Source organism: Aotus nancymaae, unplaced genomic scaffold (genome assembly GCF_030222135.1).
Source record: "Aotus nancymaae isolate 86718 unplaced genomic scaffold, 86718_ANA_hifiasm-v0.15.2.pri h1tg000108l, whole genome shotgun sequence".
Lineage (NCBI taxonomy): Eukaryota > Metazoa > Chordata > Mammalia > Primates > Aotidae > Aotus > Aotus nancymaae.
Window position 1 is genome coordinate 34,377,305 of NW_026988523.1, and position 16,032 is coordinate 34,393,336.

The following is a 16,032-nucleotide window of genomic DNA, read 5'->3' on the forward strand; positions in this document are numbered from 1 at the left end:
GAGGGAAAGGAGGAGGGTGGAAAAGACTAGGAGAGCTAAGTAAGAGTTTGGAGGAAGGGGGCGAAAAAGGAGGGAGGGACCAATCTGCGCCCTGCAGAGACTGGCTGGACGAAGGGGTTGAAGTTTATGTCCTTATTGGGCGGAGGGAGGGGGGCCTGGGGGGGCGGGTGAAAAACCAGGAAGTGACAGAGGGTGTTGCTAAGTGTTGGGGGGGGAGTTTGGGGGGTGGCAGGGGCGGGGGGGAGGGAGGGGAGGGATGGGGGGAAAGCAAGCAGGAGGACAGGTGAGACAGCAGGACAGGTGAGGCGGGCCCTGGGGGGGGGGCGGGTGGGAGCCAGGTGAATGTACGGCTCTTGGCGGCCGAGGGGGGGCGGGCAGCAGGAGGAGGCAGAGGGCGGCGGAGGAGGAGCCCCCCAGCAGCGAGCGGCGAGCAACTGACCGCGGCCTTCTGACCAGGACCGGAGCAGGGCCCCAAGCCCCCGGGCCTGGTGGGGGACGCGCTTCTTCCCACACCCTGAGACTCAGCAGCTCCAGCCAGCGGACCCGACGGCTGAGAGGTGAGTGTACCCCACTTTTGTCTCCTGGCTCGGGGTTCACTAGACTTGAGACTACTGCAGTGTCCTTCGTCCGTCCTGTAAGTAGGACCCCCACACGCTTGCAGATCAGATTCCCACCACTCCCCTTCCCTGTGCTTTCCCAACAACCAGGTCTCTGGAATTGGTTTTAACTGGGAGGAAAGACAGAGAAGGAACTGCGGATGCCCCCCAAACCTGGGGAAAGGGTCCCCAGAAACTTTCTCTGCACTTCTCCTGGGATCAGACAGACAGGCGGCTCCGGGATGGAGAGGGGTTGAGGCGGCGCTGAGCGTTCCCCCAGTCTCCTTCGTGACTTTCGGGGGAGACCCCAGACCGGACCGAGTTGAGGGAATGGAAACGCTGACGGACTCTAACTAGGACAACGCGCAACCCCCCCCCCCCACCCCGCGCCCCCTGGCGCGGTGGGTTGGCCCCAGGCCAGTTGCATGGGGGCTGGGGGTGCTCAGGAGGAGCCGCGGCTTGGGGGAAAGTTACCGGCTGGACTATTCGGTTTCTGGCGCTTCCAGAGCCGCGCTCTCTCCAGCCGTAGTGGGGCTCAGCAACAACCTCCGAACGACATAGAACGACCCCTCTCTCCCCTGCCTCTCAATTCCACTCCCTTCCTCCAGGCTCCACTCCCGCCGCTACCTTTTCCAAGCCAGCTCCTGTCCCCAGAACCCGAGAGCGAGGGTGGGTGACTAGGAAGAATTCTCCTACCTACCACCCGTCCCCCCACTGGCGCCGGCGCACCTGCCCCAGCCCAAAGTGGGGGTCGCTACTGTGTTGTTGTAGAACCTATAGAGTGCGCCTGGCAGAAGGCTGCCATTCAAAGGGGTGGGGGGCGCTGCTTTCAATTTCTAGCTTTCTCTCCCTCCTCCCACCCCATCCCAAGTAAGAGAGCGACGTGTCCCGGCCAGAGCGAGGTGGGGGCGGGAGTGGGGGGGCGGCGTGGGCAGCGGGTTGTGCCCGGACACGTGCCTGCCCAGGCGCCCCGGCCCTGCTGGTGTTTAGAGAGAGGGCGGGTCCCCTGCCCCCCGCCCCGCACAACCCCCACGTATCAAAGGGCGGCTGAGACGTGGTGAGACCTCGGGGCGCCCTGGGGGCCGGGGGGGGCGGGGAGCCTGGGTCCGGAGCAGGGGAGGGGCAGAGGCGCCGGTGCTAGCTGACCCACAGGAAACGAGCGCTGCTGACCTAGTTTGGGACACCGGAAGTGGGTGCTGGGGAGAGGGGGAGACCGGCAGGCTGTCCTGGCTTCCGGGCCAGGTGGAGGGTGTTCTTGAATTGACCCCCCGCCCGAATGCCTTGGAGACCCCTAGCTGCAGCTGAGAATGGGAATGAGTCAGCGCAGCTATTCCCCCTTCCCCCAACTTATTCCTGGAGGAGGGAGACCGCTTATCAGGGGCGAAGGAACCAGATTGGGCTGTGAGGGGTTAAACCTGCATGGGAACTGTCTGTTCCCTAAGGGAGTATGTGTGAGTGGGATTTGAGGCCTGGAGGATTATGGGGTTGTCTCCTGCTGCCCCACACACACCAACTGGTTTGGTCACCCCTGTACCCGCCTGGCACTGCTGGGAAAGCTGGCATAGAGTGGGCATCAGGTTGGGGAGGAGAGAGTGGGCATAAGGAGTGTTGTGCTGCGCTAGAGAGGGACATATTTGTGACTATGTCTGGGTGGTAGTGTTCCTCCTTAGTGGTAACTGGGGAGAAGGGCAGGGGGCTCCCCCTGGAGTAGCTGATGAAACAAGGAGAAATCTCTGTCAGTGCCTCTGTCCCGGGCCCCCGGGACCCCAGCTCCCCCAGCGTGCCTCTGTTACATGGTTGCTGTGGGCACAACACAACCTGCTGGCACCCCCAGACACTGTCCCCTCCTTTGGGTACCACACACCCCCAGCCTTGGCACAGGGGTCAAAAAGGGGTTAATACGACCAGAATGGGGCCCTGGGGAAGAAAGAAAGCAGTGCCCACTAGGCTCAGGTGTCAAGGAGACAGGCCTGCTCTAATGGGACTCTCATCACTACTCAGCCTGATGAAGACCCCAGCATCTGGAAGACAGGTGCTGTCCTCTTCTCCTTCCCCATGGTGCCCCCTGGCACCCAGGGCCCCCAGCTCCTCCTTGGCCTAGTGCCTGCCCAGGGAGGGCGCGGCGGGCGGGCAGCGGGGGCTGGGCTAACAATGCACCATCAGGCCCTTTGTGTGCCTGCACTTGGCACCCTGGGGAAGGGTGGGGGAGGGGGCCCAGCAGGCATGGGGGGCGGAGCGCTCTGGGGTGGGGACAGTGAAGGCTGGGGGAGAGAAGCAGAGAATGAAAGCAGGTGGGGAGGAAAGGGAAGTAGGTCAGATAGGGTGCCAGCCCCCCATTCCCAGCCAAGGCTGAGAGAACCAACCCCTGATCCTATGGCATCATACTGAGGGACAGCCTAGGACTGGGTATTTGGGGTCAGAAGTCACTGCTCAGGGGACTGCTCAGGTGGAGGAGGTTTGGCCTAGTACTGCCCCCTTCTTAATGGCTGAGAGACCCAATTCTCCTGGCCCAAGACCAAGGCCCCAAGATGAGTAGTGAATGGGCTCCAGGCAGGGCACTGCCCTCTGACAGAAGCCTCTGGGCCTGCTGCGGGGCTTCCTGCCTCTGGCCCGCTTGGCTCCCTGACCTTCCCCAGAGTTAAGACTGCCCTGACACCAGGCCTTAGGGCCTATGCCTGTTTTGGCCTAGGGCTGGAGAGAAGACTGGGGGAGGAAGGTGGGGACAGGCAGATGGATAGGACCCTGGCATGGGGTGTGCCCGCCCTGGCCTCTTCCCCCTCCTTGTGCTGAGTAAACTCGTGAGTAAACTTGACGTTTTGCCCGGACAGTTTGAAGTTGCCTCGCTGCCCCCTCCACCCCACTCTTGCCAACACACAAGCGGCCAGGCGCCAAGGCGGGCCTGGGGGACGGGGATGAAGGGGATAGGGCTGCTGTCATCCACCATCCAGTGTTTGGTGGGCTGGGATAAGAAAGACCCCCACACCCAGCCAGGCCCAGGTCTTGGCAAGAGTCCTGGCTGGGGCCTGCCAGCATCTGTCCCAGAGCCTTGGGGAGCCCAGGAAAAGTGGCCTCAACGCAGATCTTCTGCCCACTTCTGACCTCCACCACTACCAGGGAAAGGCACCCAGCTACCATCTGGCCCCCTCAGTTGCTATCTTTAATGTTCACTGGCTGCCTGGCACAGGGAAAAAGCTACTTTAACGAATTCCCCAGGTAGACCAGAGAGGGCTGCCCTCTTCACCCTGTCCCACAGCCTGGGATGGACATCTTAGCCCTGTCTTCCCTGCGGCCTCCAGCTGCCATGGCTTCTGCTCTGGAGAATAGCATTCTCATTTGCCAGCACTTGCCTTGACCACACCTGGGCCTAACCCCACATACACCTCTACCGTATTTACCGTCAGGCCTAGCCCTGATCTCCCCAAACCCCTTCCTTTGCCTGCTATCCTCCCCAGAACCAGGTCAGCCTTCAGAGCTTCCCAGTCAGCAGATACCTGTGCCAGATTCAGGGATTGAAGGTGTCCAGGCAAAAGAGGGCTGATGGCAGGCAAATGAAGCAGTGATTCCCCCATAAATATATCAATATGCTATCTTTTGACATCACTGATTTCTCTTATTCCTCCCAGGCCAGCAGAATGACATGGGGAAATGCCTTCCCAGTCCCTGACAGGCCTCGGAGTGGGGCTCCCCCAGGCCCTTACTTTCGACCTCATGTCTCTGGCTTCAGTTTCCTTCCTGTTTCCACCGTCCCCCCAACTCCTCCCCACCCATATGCCCCTTTCAACAGACATCCTCTCCTCCTTCCTTCCTCCTTTCCTCCCCCTTTGCCTGGGAGCAGGGGTCCTCTTTCCTCTACCATGGACATCCTAGCCTTTTACCTGTTCTTAAACCTAGCCCCCTTGGAGATTCATGACCAAGTCATCTGTCCTTCCCACCCATCAGCAAGCCTCTGGGGAAGAGAACCCAGGGCTTCTCAAGGGGACTACAACTCCCAAGGTACATACAAAGCAATTGTGGTGCACACTGGGAGTTGTAGTCCTTGAGCTCTCAATTTGGCTGAGTCTGAAAGTGTTTCAAGATGAGGGTAAAAGCCAGAACTGGGATGGGTTGGAATGTGGGTACCCTCTGCATCCCCCCACTTTATTCTTGCTGTCGCATTGCCATGGGATGCCATGTACCCATGATTGACATCCATTTCCCTTGCTGAGACATGCTACCTATCCTCACCTTAGGGCCCCACCCAAAAGATGCCCACACCCTGTCCTGCTGCCCCTGGCAGGGGTGAAACAGAGGGGCCCCATGAACTCCCTCCCTGCCCCCTGCCCTCTAGGCTGGTTCCCTCCCTTTATGGGGATCAAAGGGCAGAGAGCAGCCCCACCCCACTCCCTCGCAGGCTGCAGGCACTAGGGCTCTCAGGAATTGCAGGGACTTTGGTGCCCAAGCATTTGCTTGGGCAGGGGGAATGCTGAGAGGTTGGCGCCTGGTGGTAGGGAGAGACACTGGCCCCCACCCTGGGGTGTGGAGCCTTCGTTAACTGCTCGCAGGGCTGTCCATTGCCTCCTCGGTTCTTTCTGTGTAGGTCCTGACCAATGTGCTACCTCTTGAGGATATGGCTTGAGAACAGGGTCTTAGGCCTTATCTGTAGGGCCTAGGGACCTGGGCCCGCCTGGCTGGCACCAAGGCATGGGGGTGACCCTCCCCCACCTCAGGCCCACAGTTGGCATGGGGCGCTGGGAGCAGGGGGGTAGGAGGGAGAGGAGGGCAGGACTGCCAGCATCCTGGTGGGTAGGTGCCAACCGGGCCGGGAGCTGGTGAGGGGCAGCAGGCCAGCGGCATTGAGCCAGCAGCTGTTGGGGGAAAGGGGAGGGGATACTTTAGGGGGCATTTCTATGGTACCCCCAAGCCTAGCAGGACTTGAGGTAGCCTAGTGTCTGGGGGACACTAGAGTACCCCTCAATCCAGGAATAAGGGACCCCAGGAGTTGTTTAAGTGAAACTTAGTGGCCCACCCATGTCTGGGCTCAGAGCCCTCCTGAGTTGCCCCTCAGGCCCAGGCGGGTCCCACCCAACCGGCCAGGGTGGCAGCAGCTTGCGCAAGGGGTGGGGCTAGGCGCTTCCCAGCAGATGCCCCCTCCCGGCTCCTTCCTCTTTCGGTGCCCACAGCTCCCCCAATCTGTCTATCCCCCTCAGGCCAGCTTTGTTCCCCCTGATCCCCTGGCTATTGGGGGCTGGCACAAGTGCTGCCCCCTGGCCTGGTTGGCAGGGGTTGGTGCCCGGGCGAGGAATTGTGGTATGTGAGTGGGTTTGGGGTGAGGCTATGGGGAGGGCGGGGTGCCGCCTTGCCCAGCCCCTGAGGGCCCCAGCCCAGTACAGGGTAGGGAGAATTCGGCCAGCTCCCCAGGGGGGCTGAGGGGCCTGCTGGGGTCTGGAGGGCCTCCTTGTGGTCCCCATCCCACATACTCTGAGGGGCTGGGACCCAGGCACCTGTCACCCCTGGCACTGACTGTCCAGGGTTCCCCTCCTCCCTCTTCTGGCCACTGCCACCTCCGTCCCCTCCCCTCCCTTCTTCCTTCTCCTGGCCTCACCTCCAGTGGCCTCTCCCATTGCTCCTCCTCATCTCTCTCCTCCTGGACTGTCCCAGCTCCTACCTTTCCTACCCTCACCTTTTTCCTCTTTTAGGACTAAGTAAGGACAGGAGCGGGTGGATTCTGGGTCTTCGGGCACCACAGGCAGAGACTCTGGGCCCTCTCCCACGCCGCCAGCCCTCCGGTAACCCCTCCCTCCAAGCTGGGGGGAGGGGGGACAGCACCCAGAGGGTTAAGGCTGTAGGGGGGAGGGGCTGGGCCAGGTCGTGGGCGGCCCCTTTGAAGGAGGGAGCTGGAGCGGGGAACAGCCACCCTACCTCCCCCCCAGCCTGGCCCTCCCCCACCTGTCCCAACCTGCTGCCCCCAGGGGTCAGGAGGAGTTGCCGCCAGGCCCCTCAGCCTTCAGGTGAGTAGGCCCTGCTCTGGCTTGGGAGATCAGGCCCCAGGGGGGCTTGGAGGCCTAGAATTAGCCAAGGGTCAGAGGACTGAAAAACAGGCCAGGAAGGAGGGTGCCCAGACTTCACAGGAGAGTTTAGGGAACTGAGGGCTTGAGGAACGGGAATGTGGGGAGGCTTCAGTGTCTAAGGGGACCCGAGCGTGTCCAGAGAGGCAGAAGAGGGGCCTATAGGAGCTGAGTGATTGCCGGGCGAGGCCAGGAGGCTGGACAGGCTGGCAGAGAGCCGGGCTCCGGAGATCGGGCTGGGGTGTCCTCTGGGGCTGGGGGGCTCAGGTTTCTGCCGGCGGCTTGGCGGGTGTGGGGTTACCAGCCAGCTCGGTTACCCAGCCGGGGACACTAGGCTGGGGGGAGGGGGTGGGCACAGGGCAGACCCTGGCACCTTGTGCGGTCTCCTCAGGCCCTAAGGGGAGCTGGCACTGCCCAGGCAGACCCTGCTGAGGACGCTGATGGCCAGAGTCTGTCCAAGTGGACAACTGCCTGGTCCAGGGTGGGCATCCTCTGGGGAAAGTCCAGCAGCTCCAGGGCTGGAAACTCTGACAGGCAGAGAGGCACAGGTTGTCCCCCCACCCCCACCCCACATCCGCTCTCGCTGCAAATCCCCCTCCACCACTCATTCTCCCCAACTGGCTCCCAAATTGTGGTCTCCGGCTTCATCCAGAAGTTGGGGGGGTGGGTGCCCTAAACTCGACCATCTCTTGGCAAGACCAGGCCTTGGAGGGCAGGCCTGGGCCCTGATTTAATTCCTCTGTGGCTCTTCACCCCTCACTTGCCCGGGGAGAAGGGAAGGGATGCTCGGAGCAGGGGGCCAATGGAGAAAGTGGAGAGGTTTGAGCAAGAGAGGACCAAGGGGAAGAGAAAGGAGAGGCGGGGACAGTTCCTGGGAGGAGGTCTAGGGACACTGATGTGGTGGAGAGGGTGTGGAGCTCCAGGAGGCCTGAAGGAAGGAAAGCGAACGGTGAACTTGTGGAGGGAAGACGGGGGCAGAGAAGGCAATGAGCGGACAGAAAGAGGAGGCCAAGAGAGGGGCAAGAGGGGCTCGGCAGGGGATCCAAAGGTGGAGGGCGAAGGCTGGGAGAGTTGCCCCCATTCCTTCCTCCGCCATCTTTTATCTCCCTCATATTTCCCTTGATGGGGACTAAGGGGCTGTGGGCAATGGCTGGTGTCATGGAAAGAAAATGTAGGGAAGCATTAAGGGTCTCCCTCATTTCAGGAGCCCCAGAACCAGGATTGGGGGATTTGGAGCTGGGGAGAGACTTAACCCCCACAGCACCGGGAAGCAACCAACTCCCCTCGCCTCCTTCCCCCTTCGTGGCTTGCGGTCTCTCTTCCCCGCCTTGGCCCCCAGGAAGTGTGAGTGCTGGGGGTGGTGAGGTTAGGAGGGGGGAAGCGTCATATGGGGGATGGGGAAGGCATGCACAGCTTGGAGGGGCTGGGGTGGGGAGAGAAGGGCTCCATAAATGCCAGGGCATCCCTGGGCAGAGAACCTCTTCTTTGAAGCCCTTCTAGTCCTCAAGTGAGAAGAGGCTCAGCTCCTTTACTTTCCCTCCCCAACTGGGCACTCCAGATGGTTGCGGCCCCTGGGCCCTGGAGGCCCTGGGAAGCGCTGGGAGAAGCTGGAGAACGAGGATTCCTGGGTCCCTTAGGACTTTGGACTGACTGTCCAATTTCCCCACCCCTCTGGTCCAGACGCAGGCCAAAGCCCTGGCTTCGTGCAAACTTAGCTCCAAAAAACAGGAAGAGAACCTGAGGCTGGAGTTGGGGTGGGGGTTGGAGGGAGAAAGGAGACAGAAGTAAGGGGGAGGGGTGGCAGCCAAGCCACCAGGAGCCTTGGGAAGAGCCTCAGGTCTCTCCGTCATCCCCGGCAGGAAGATGATACAACCTGGTCCTCATCCTCCCTCACCCCAAGCTGCTGCTCCTGGAGAAGCCTGGCCAGGCCCCTCTCAGGCTCCCTGGCAGAGCCTAGAGGTAGGGGCCTTGGAACCTGGGGAGGGGGGCCCCGTGCTTGTGTCTCAGGCCCATATCTATTTTCTCCGACGCTAATCCTGGTTCTGCCTGCTGCCCCCCACACTAAGCCTCACTCCCCTAATCCCCAGGGTAGGGGGAAGGGGGGCCAGCTTTACTCAGCTGCCCCGTTCAGGGCCTCATACCCTTGCCCTTCGGCTGGCTCAAGCCAGCAGTGTTGACCCTGGTGCCCCCAGCCCTGCGCTGGACACTGCCTGAGGTCAGCACCTGGAGAGAGTTCTCGTCTCCCTTTTTCTTTCTAAGACCAGGCCAGTGGCCTCTACCTTTTGGTTTCTTGGTGTTGGACATACCCTGCCAGGTGCCCTGGAGCACTGAAGGGTAGGTGATAGGCACTCCCACCTTTGCCCCCTCCCACCTTTCTCACCCTGAAGTCTTCCCCCAACCTAAGATGGGGCAGGCTTGACTCAGGGCCCAGTTTCAAGAGAGCTGCCCACCGGCTTGGCCGGTCTAGCAGGCCTGACAGTGAGGGGAGCCTGGGGGGATGGCGGGAAAGAGGGGAGTGATGGGGCGGGGCCCCCAGTTCTTCCCCCTACCAGGCAAACAGACCAAACAGACCTTGCCCGGTTCCCTGGCATAGCTGCACCCCCAACCACCACACACGCCCATGCCCACAAGGTCTTAGCAAGAGGGGGCATGCCAGACTGGGTGGGGATGGGCCGCCTTCATGGGGCGTCAGGGGACTGGGCCCTCTGGGATGCAGAGGCGGGAAAGGTGCCCAAGGTGTGGTGGGCACCCTGGCACCAGTGCCCTACCCTGGCAGAAAGAAGGAGGAGGACTTTGCCCCACCCATCCCTCCCAGATGATGGGTTTAGGAGGGCCCCCTTGGCCTGGTTGGCACCACCATAGTTCCAGGTGGCACCTATATTGGCATGGGTGCTAGAGCCCTGGGTAAGAGTTGGGGGAGTTTCCCAGAAGCCAGAGAACCTTACGAACACCCTCTCCTTCCCACGCATGTCCTCTCCCCCTCTCTCGTTGCTACCTCTTGGCCATGGGCATTGGATTTGGGCCTAAGGAGTTAAACACCCACCCTTGCCCAATCCCAGTGCGAGTTGCGTGGTGAACGAGCCTGAGCCTGTGACCTGACAGTGAGGTCAGCCAATCAGCGCCCCCACCACACCAAGTTGCCACGGAGACCAGCCCTGGGGTAGGAGAAAGGAGGCGGGCTTAGCAGCCGGAATGGGTGGGGTGGGCAGGGAAGGAGGGAGAGGGATGGGGTGAGCCACGTGCCTGCCAGTGCCCAGCTCCCAGCCAATGGACAGTGAGGACAGCCCCACCCATCCCCCTTAGGAGGGACGGGATCCACTTGGGCCCAGGAGGGTGCCTACTGCTGCTGCTCCTGCTGCTGCTGTCCACCTGGTTGGGTTTTGTTCATTCCCAAGTCTCGGGGCCATTTGCCACTTGTACCATTTATAAAGTACAGGCAGGAGGATGAAAGGGAGCAGGGAGAGCCCTCAGGCAGCTTGGCTCCTGGGGAGAGAAGTGGTTTGCAGACTTAAGGTGGGAACAGGTGGGCCATCTAAGGGTACCTAGATGTGGCTTACAAGCAGAGACAGACACGTGGGTGCTGCTCACCCAAGGTTTCTGTGCAGGAGCCTGAATGAAGTGGCAGGCAGGGAGGCAGACACAGACCATGCAGTTCTTGTGTCCTAAAGAGGAAATTTGTGGCCCTTGACTCCCCTATTCACTTCCCCCCCAAATAAAAACCTTTCCCCATCAATGGCCAGGGCTGAGCAGCTGCTGGAGTGGCAGAGAGGACACTGACAAAATGTCGGCGGGACTTGCCCTGAGGATCATCTGGGCTAGCCTTTCATATTACACATGTGGGACAGGCCTCCTCAGGAAAGGAACTGACTTGTCCGGGGTCATGTAGCTAGTAGTACCCTGGTTCCCTCATGGTGATTTGAGGGAGGGGGCAGACCTGTCCCAAGTAGTTTTCTTAACAGAGACCATCTGTATAGTGGAATCTAAGCCCAGGCTAGGCCAAGGCCAGAACATTTGTTGAATCCCCACTGCGTATTAGGCATTGGGCCATATTTGCTCTCATTTAACCCTCACCACAACACTAGGAGTCAGGTGGAATTATCCTATATTACAGACGAGGAAGGCGGCTCAGAGAGTAAATCACTTGTTTAAGGTCATGGAGCTCACTGGTGGCAGAGAGAAGATTCAAACTCAAGCCTGGCTGACTCCAGAGCCCAGCTCTTTCCAGACCTCAGCACTGTCTCCACTTGCTCCAGACCCACAAAATGTCAGGGCTGAAGGGCTGAGCCACTGGGTCTGCTACTCCCACCACTCCTTGCATAGCCAAGGAAATGGAAGCACAGAGAGAAATGACTTTCCCAAGGTCGTTCAGCAAGATAGTAGCAGAGCCGGGATTTAAAGCAGGTCTCGCCCCTTTGCAGGCTAGACCGGTGCCCCAACCTCTGCCCGTACCTCTGCCAGCCTTGGGAGGGCTGACTGCTCTACACCCACCTCTGTGGCTGGGCCTTGGAGGGAAAAGGATAGAGAGCAGGACCGAGGTCCTCTGGAGACAGGGGGCTCTCCTAGAATGGGGAGGGAGGGGTGGCAGCAGCTGAGGGGAGGTGGGGGGTGGGACTGGAACTTGGCTTATTGGCAGTGGGGGAGGGGGCGGGGGCGATGCTTATCTGTGAGGGGCAGGAAGCACCCGCGCCAGCCAGTGACACCCCAGCAAAGGGTGGCTGCTCCTTGGCCCCAGGGGGGAGGGGAGGATGTGGGGGGAGGGATGCTGGGAGCTGTGTTTCCCGTTTGGCCTCCAGAAGCGGGGCATCTAGAAGGGGAGATGAACTTTTGATAGCTAGGGGAAGGGCACGAGGAGGAAGGGGATGATGCTTGGGAGCTGCCTTCTCTCGTTTGCATATGTTTTACAGTGTCCCAACTGCTTTGGAGAGAGATAACTTGAGTTAAAGCACCTGGCTGTGCCTGGCCTCCAGCAGATCTTGGTCCAGTGTGAGTCTGAACTCTCTCATTGGCCTCTCCCAGGCTATGAGGAGGTGCCATTGCAAAGACCATTACCTCACTTTTCAAATGACTGAGGCCAGCTGCCAGTACCACCCCCAGTCCCTCAGCCAGTTCTTCATGAAGCCTGAGCCAGGACCCAGGCATCCTATCTCCCAGTCTACTGCTCCTTCCAAAGAGATGGGGAATGGAGCAGGTGACGCAGATGGATCGCTACGAAAGGGCCAGAAAGGCAGGGCTCCTGCTGCCACAGAGGCAGAATAGAATAGTATAGTGGTTAGGAACAGGGACTGGGCCCTGTTCTGCACTTAACTTGGAAAGCCTCTTCACCTGTCTGAACCCCAGTTTCCTTGTCTGTGAAACAGATGATGATTGTACTGCGGAGGGCTTTGGAAGATGAAATGGGCGTACTCAGAAGAGTGACTGGCACGCAGTCATCCCTCAATAAGTATTGGCTAAAGTTGGTCCTCTTTGCCCAGACCCCTATGGGCTGAGCGCCTTAACCTCCCCTCTACTTGACTCTGCAGGAGAAGATGGGGAGCCCCGAGGATGACCTGATTGGGATTCCATTCCCGGACCACAGCAGTGAGCTCCTGAGCTGCCTCAATGAGCAGCGCCAGCTGGGCCACCTATGTGACCTCACCATCCGGACCCAGGGCCTTGAATACCGCACCCACCGGGCTGTGTTAGCTGCCTGTAGCCACTACTTCAAGAAGCTGTTCACCGAGGGCGGTGGCGGAGCCGTCGTGGGAGCCGGGGGCGGCGGGACAGCTGCTGGGGGAGCAGGGGCCGGCGTGTGTGAGCTGGACTTTGTAGGGCCGGAGGCACTAGGCGCCCTCCTTGAATTTGCCTATACAGCCACTCTGACCACCAGCAGCGCCAACATGCCAGCTGTACTCCAGGCCGCCCGGCTACTGGAGATCCCGTGTGTCATCGCTGCTTGCATGGAGATTCTGCAGGTTAGTGGGCTAGAAGCTCCCAGCCCGGACGAGGACGACTGTGAGAGAGCCCGCCAGTATCTGGAGGCCTTTGCCACAGCCACGGCCTCTGGAGTTCCCAATGGTGAAGACAGCCCTCCACAGGTGCCCCTCCCACCACCTCCACCACCGCCACCTCGGCCTGTTGCCCGCCGCAGCCGCAAGCCCCGGAAAGCTTTCCTGCAAACCAAGGGGGCCAGAGCAAACCACCTAGTCCCCGAGGTGCCTGCAGTGCCCGCCCATCCCTTGACCTATGAGGAGGAGGAGGTGGCGGGCAGAGTGGGCAGCAGTGGGGGCGGTGGGCTGGGGGACAGTTACAGCCCTCCCACAGGAACCGCCTCCCCTCCTGAGGGCTCCCAGAGCTACGAGGCCTATGAGGGTGAGGAAGAAGAAGAGGAGCTGGTATATGCCCCAGCCTATGGGCTGGCGCAGGGGGGCGGGCCCCCGCTGTCCCCGGAGGAGCTGGGCTCAGATGAGGAAGCCATCGATCCTGACCTGATGGCCTACCTAAGCTCCCTGCACCAGGACAACCTGGCACCAGGTCTGGACGGCCAAGACAAGCTGGTGCGCAAACGCCGCTCCCAGATGCCTCAGGAGTGCCCTGTCTGCCACAAGATCATCCATGGGGCCGGTAAACTGCCTCGCCACATGAGGACCCACACAGGCGAGAAGCCCTTTGCCTGCGAGGTCTGCGGCGTTCGATTCACCCGGTGAGCAGCAAGTGGGGAAGGGCCCGGTAGGGGCCATGGGTCGGGGACAGGGTGGGAGACCCGAGGTGGAGGTAGGTGGTCCTGGAGAGACTGGGGCATGAGTGGGCTACTGGAGTGAGGAGAGCAGGAGAAAGCAATCCAAGGGCGATGGGTGGGGAGGTGTCTAGAGCATGGAGGATTTGGTGCTCAGGAGGGCACTGCGGGAAACAGAGTGGATAATGGCAAGACCCTGTTAAGCATGAAGCCAGCCAGCAGGGTGTCCTGGGGCAATAGTGAAGTAACACATAGTGAGGGACAGGGATGGGAGACAAGCCTGGGGTGGTATGACCAGGAGGAGCCAGGGATCCCACTCTGAACACCTCCTTGCCCCTCACCCCTGCCTGTGCCAGGAACGACAAGCTGAAGATCCACATGCGGAAGCACACAGGAGAGCGCCCCTACTCCTGCCCGCACTGCCCAGCCCGCTTCCTGCACAGCTACGACCTCAAGAACCACATGCACCTGCACACGGGGGACCGGCCCTATGAGTGCCACCTGTGCCACAAGGCTTTTGCCAAGGAGGACCACCTGCAGCGCCACCTCAAGGGCCAGAACTGCCTGGAGGTGCGCACCCGACGGCGCCGCAAGGACGATGCACCACCCCACTACCCGCCACCCTCTACCGCCGCTGCGTCCCCCGCAGGCCTCGACCTCTCCAATGGCCACCTGGACACCTTCCGCCTCTCTCTAGCTCGATTCTGGGAGCAGTCAGCCCCCACTGGGCCCCCGGTCTCTACCCCGGGGCCCCCTGATGACGATGAGGAGGAGGGGGCACCCACCACACCCCAGGCTGAAGGTGCTATGGAGTCCTCTTAAAGAGGGACAAGTGGCCAGGCTGAAGCAGCACAAGGCCGGGGACACCCATGCCAAGCAGTGGGAGCACGCAGGACAGACAGAGCAAGGGGTCTGGGGCACGGAGCCTTGCTGGCATCAGCATCAGCCCTTCCTCCCAGAACCCTCATTCCAATTCCAAGCTGAGAAGGTATTGGGGCAGAGGCTCCCCAAATTGGGGTGATCCCCCAAGGAGTGATACATATATTGTGTATATATTTACAGCTCTATTGTAAAAGTGGGGTCCCTGTCCCCAGCTGCTCCTGGGGAGTAGAAGCAATAATGTATTTCTGATTTGTGGGTCCCACTTCGGCTATGCGGGTTTCTAGGGGGTGGGGGCTTGGGACCAAAGCATTGCCCCGCCCCTACGCCCCTCGGGGGTTTTGGCTGTGTAAGGGGGTGAAGGACTGCCCCTCCCTTCCGAGACCCCTCCTTCCTAGTTTCTGTTCCTTTTTCCTGGCAGTGAATTATGCAAAGGGGGGCGGCAAAGGAAGGGTAGGTGGGGGAAAGCCAGGTGGAAGCTTGAAAGACTGGGGGACTGGGCCTGTAAGGAAGGAGCCATCCCAGTCCCCCTCCGCCCTGCTCCCGGCGCTGAGTCATGGGGTCCTGGAGAAGAAGGGGGCGGGGTGGCCTGATTGGCTCGCCCGCCCCTGGGGGCAGTGGAGGGGGGGCGGGGGGGCCCCGCCCAGCCCAGCTAGGGGAGCCGCTCGGTTCCACTCCCCTCCCTGTCCCTCCCTCCCCGCGGCCCTGGGCAGGGAATGTCTTGTTCCCGCCGCTCCCTCCCCGGGGCCAGAGGGCAGGGCGGGCCGGGCGGCGTCCTACCCTCTTCTCCTCCCCACCTCCTCCCCGCCCAGGTGCGAGCCGGAGCCGCCGCCACCGCTGCCGCCCCTGACTCACGCCGCCCCCGGGCTGGCGCAGCGAGGGGTGTGGGACAGGGTGAGGGGTTGGAGGAGCCTTGAGGAGAGCGGGCGAGCCGGCGCCATCTGGCGGCCATGCCCTGGGCGGGCGAGCGCCCCCCGCGGCCACCGGAGCGAGCTGTCTTCACGCTCCTCACCCACCCCAGCTGGTGAGCGGCGCCCCCTTGCCAAGGCAGTGGGCACGGAGCTTCTCGCTGGGCCGCAGGGAAAGGGGCTGCGGACCCGTGGGAAAGTGATCCCCTTCCCAGATCCTTGCCAGCCGGGCTTCCTGTCGGGCGGGGGAGAATAATCTCCTCACTCTTCTCCTAGGATTGAATCCACCCCCATTCTGTACATAGCCTCTTCTGTTGGTCTTGTTGAAATCTAGTTTCAGATTTTTTAACTACCCAATTCTGCTGGGGGTCGGGGACACCCCCCTTCCTCGCTGGGTGCTGGACCCCTTTTGCAGCCTGGGCTCTGCCTTGCACTATTTCCCCTTCCTGGCCTGACGGCCCCTCCCCCTCCTTAAAAGGGGCAGGTTCAGGGGCCCGGTGCTCTTCCTCTCTTCCATGCACCCCTTTGCCCATTTGCACAGCTGCCCAGGTACCCCTAACAGTGGGGAGGGGTCACAGGGAGGGGTAGCGGGACCAGTCCCTGTATCTATTTAAAAAGTGATGATGTAATATATTGGGGTGGTGGGGAGGTCGGGTTGTCCTGGGCCTCATCTTAGCATTTCAGGTGATGGGGGGAGCCCAGGGCTGGGGAGACCTGGGGCCCAGCCCCAGAGAGTGGGGACAATGTGGCCTCCCTTCTCCCTACTTGCGGCTTTCCCAGTCAGTGCCTTAGGGGGAGAGGCACTCCCCCCCTCCTATTTCCTTCCCCCCATCCCAACCCCCCCACCTCGGGTGTAAGCGACAGGAAGAAATAATAATAATTTAAGATTCACA

At 61.0% G+C, this 16,032-nt stretch overlaps 1 protein-coding gene across 8 annotated transcripts; it reads left to right on the forward strand.

Moving 5' to 3' along the window:
• The first annotated feature begins 227 nt into the window (after positions 1–227).
• ZBTB7B (zinc finger and BTB domain containing 7B) lies at positions 228–16,030 on the forward strand. 8 transcript variants are annotated; one of them, XM_021673082.2, is made up of 6 exons: positions 228–283; positions 457–557; positions 7,845–7,984; positions 8,500–8,599; positions 12,160–13,319; positions 13,709–16,030. In XM_021673082.2, the coding sequence occupies exons 4-6, from the start codon at positions 8,504–8,506 to the stop codon at positions 14,172–14,174; spliced, it is 1,722 nt and encodes a 573-aa protein (XP_021528757.2). In that variant the 5' UTR covers positions 228–283; positions 457–557; positions 7,845–7,984; positions 8,500–8,503; the 3' UTR covers positions 14,175–16,030. The 8 variants fall into 8 exon arrangements, with proteins under 8 accessions (XP_021528757.2, XP_021528760.2, XP_064226402.1 ...); XM_064370332.1 differs by lacking the exon at positions 8,500–8,599 and having other exon boundaries at positions 233–300; XM_021673088.2 differs by lacking the exon at positions 8,500–8,599 and having other exon boundaries at positions 234–283; positions 13,709–14,870.
• The last annotated feature ends 2 nt before the right edge of the window (positions 16,031–16,032 follow it).

Coding starts and splice junctions, on each gene's coding strand:
- ZBTB7B (XM_064370332.1), top strand. CDS start 257: ATGGGGGGAAAGCAAGCAGGAGGACAGGTGAGACAGCAGGACAG. Junction 301..456: donor CAGGTGAGACAGCAGGACAG/GTGAGGCGGGCC, acceptor CCTTCTGACCAG/GACCGGAGCAGGGCCCCAAG. Junction 558..7,844: donor GCGGACCCGACGGCTGAGAG/GTGAGTGTACCC, acceptor CCCTCATTTCAG/GAGCCCCAGAACCAGGATTG.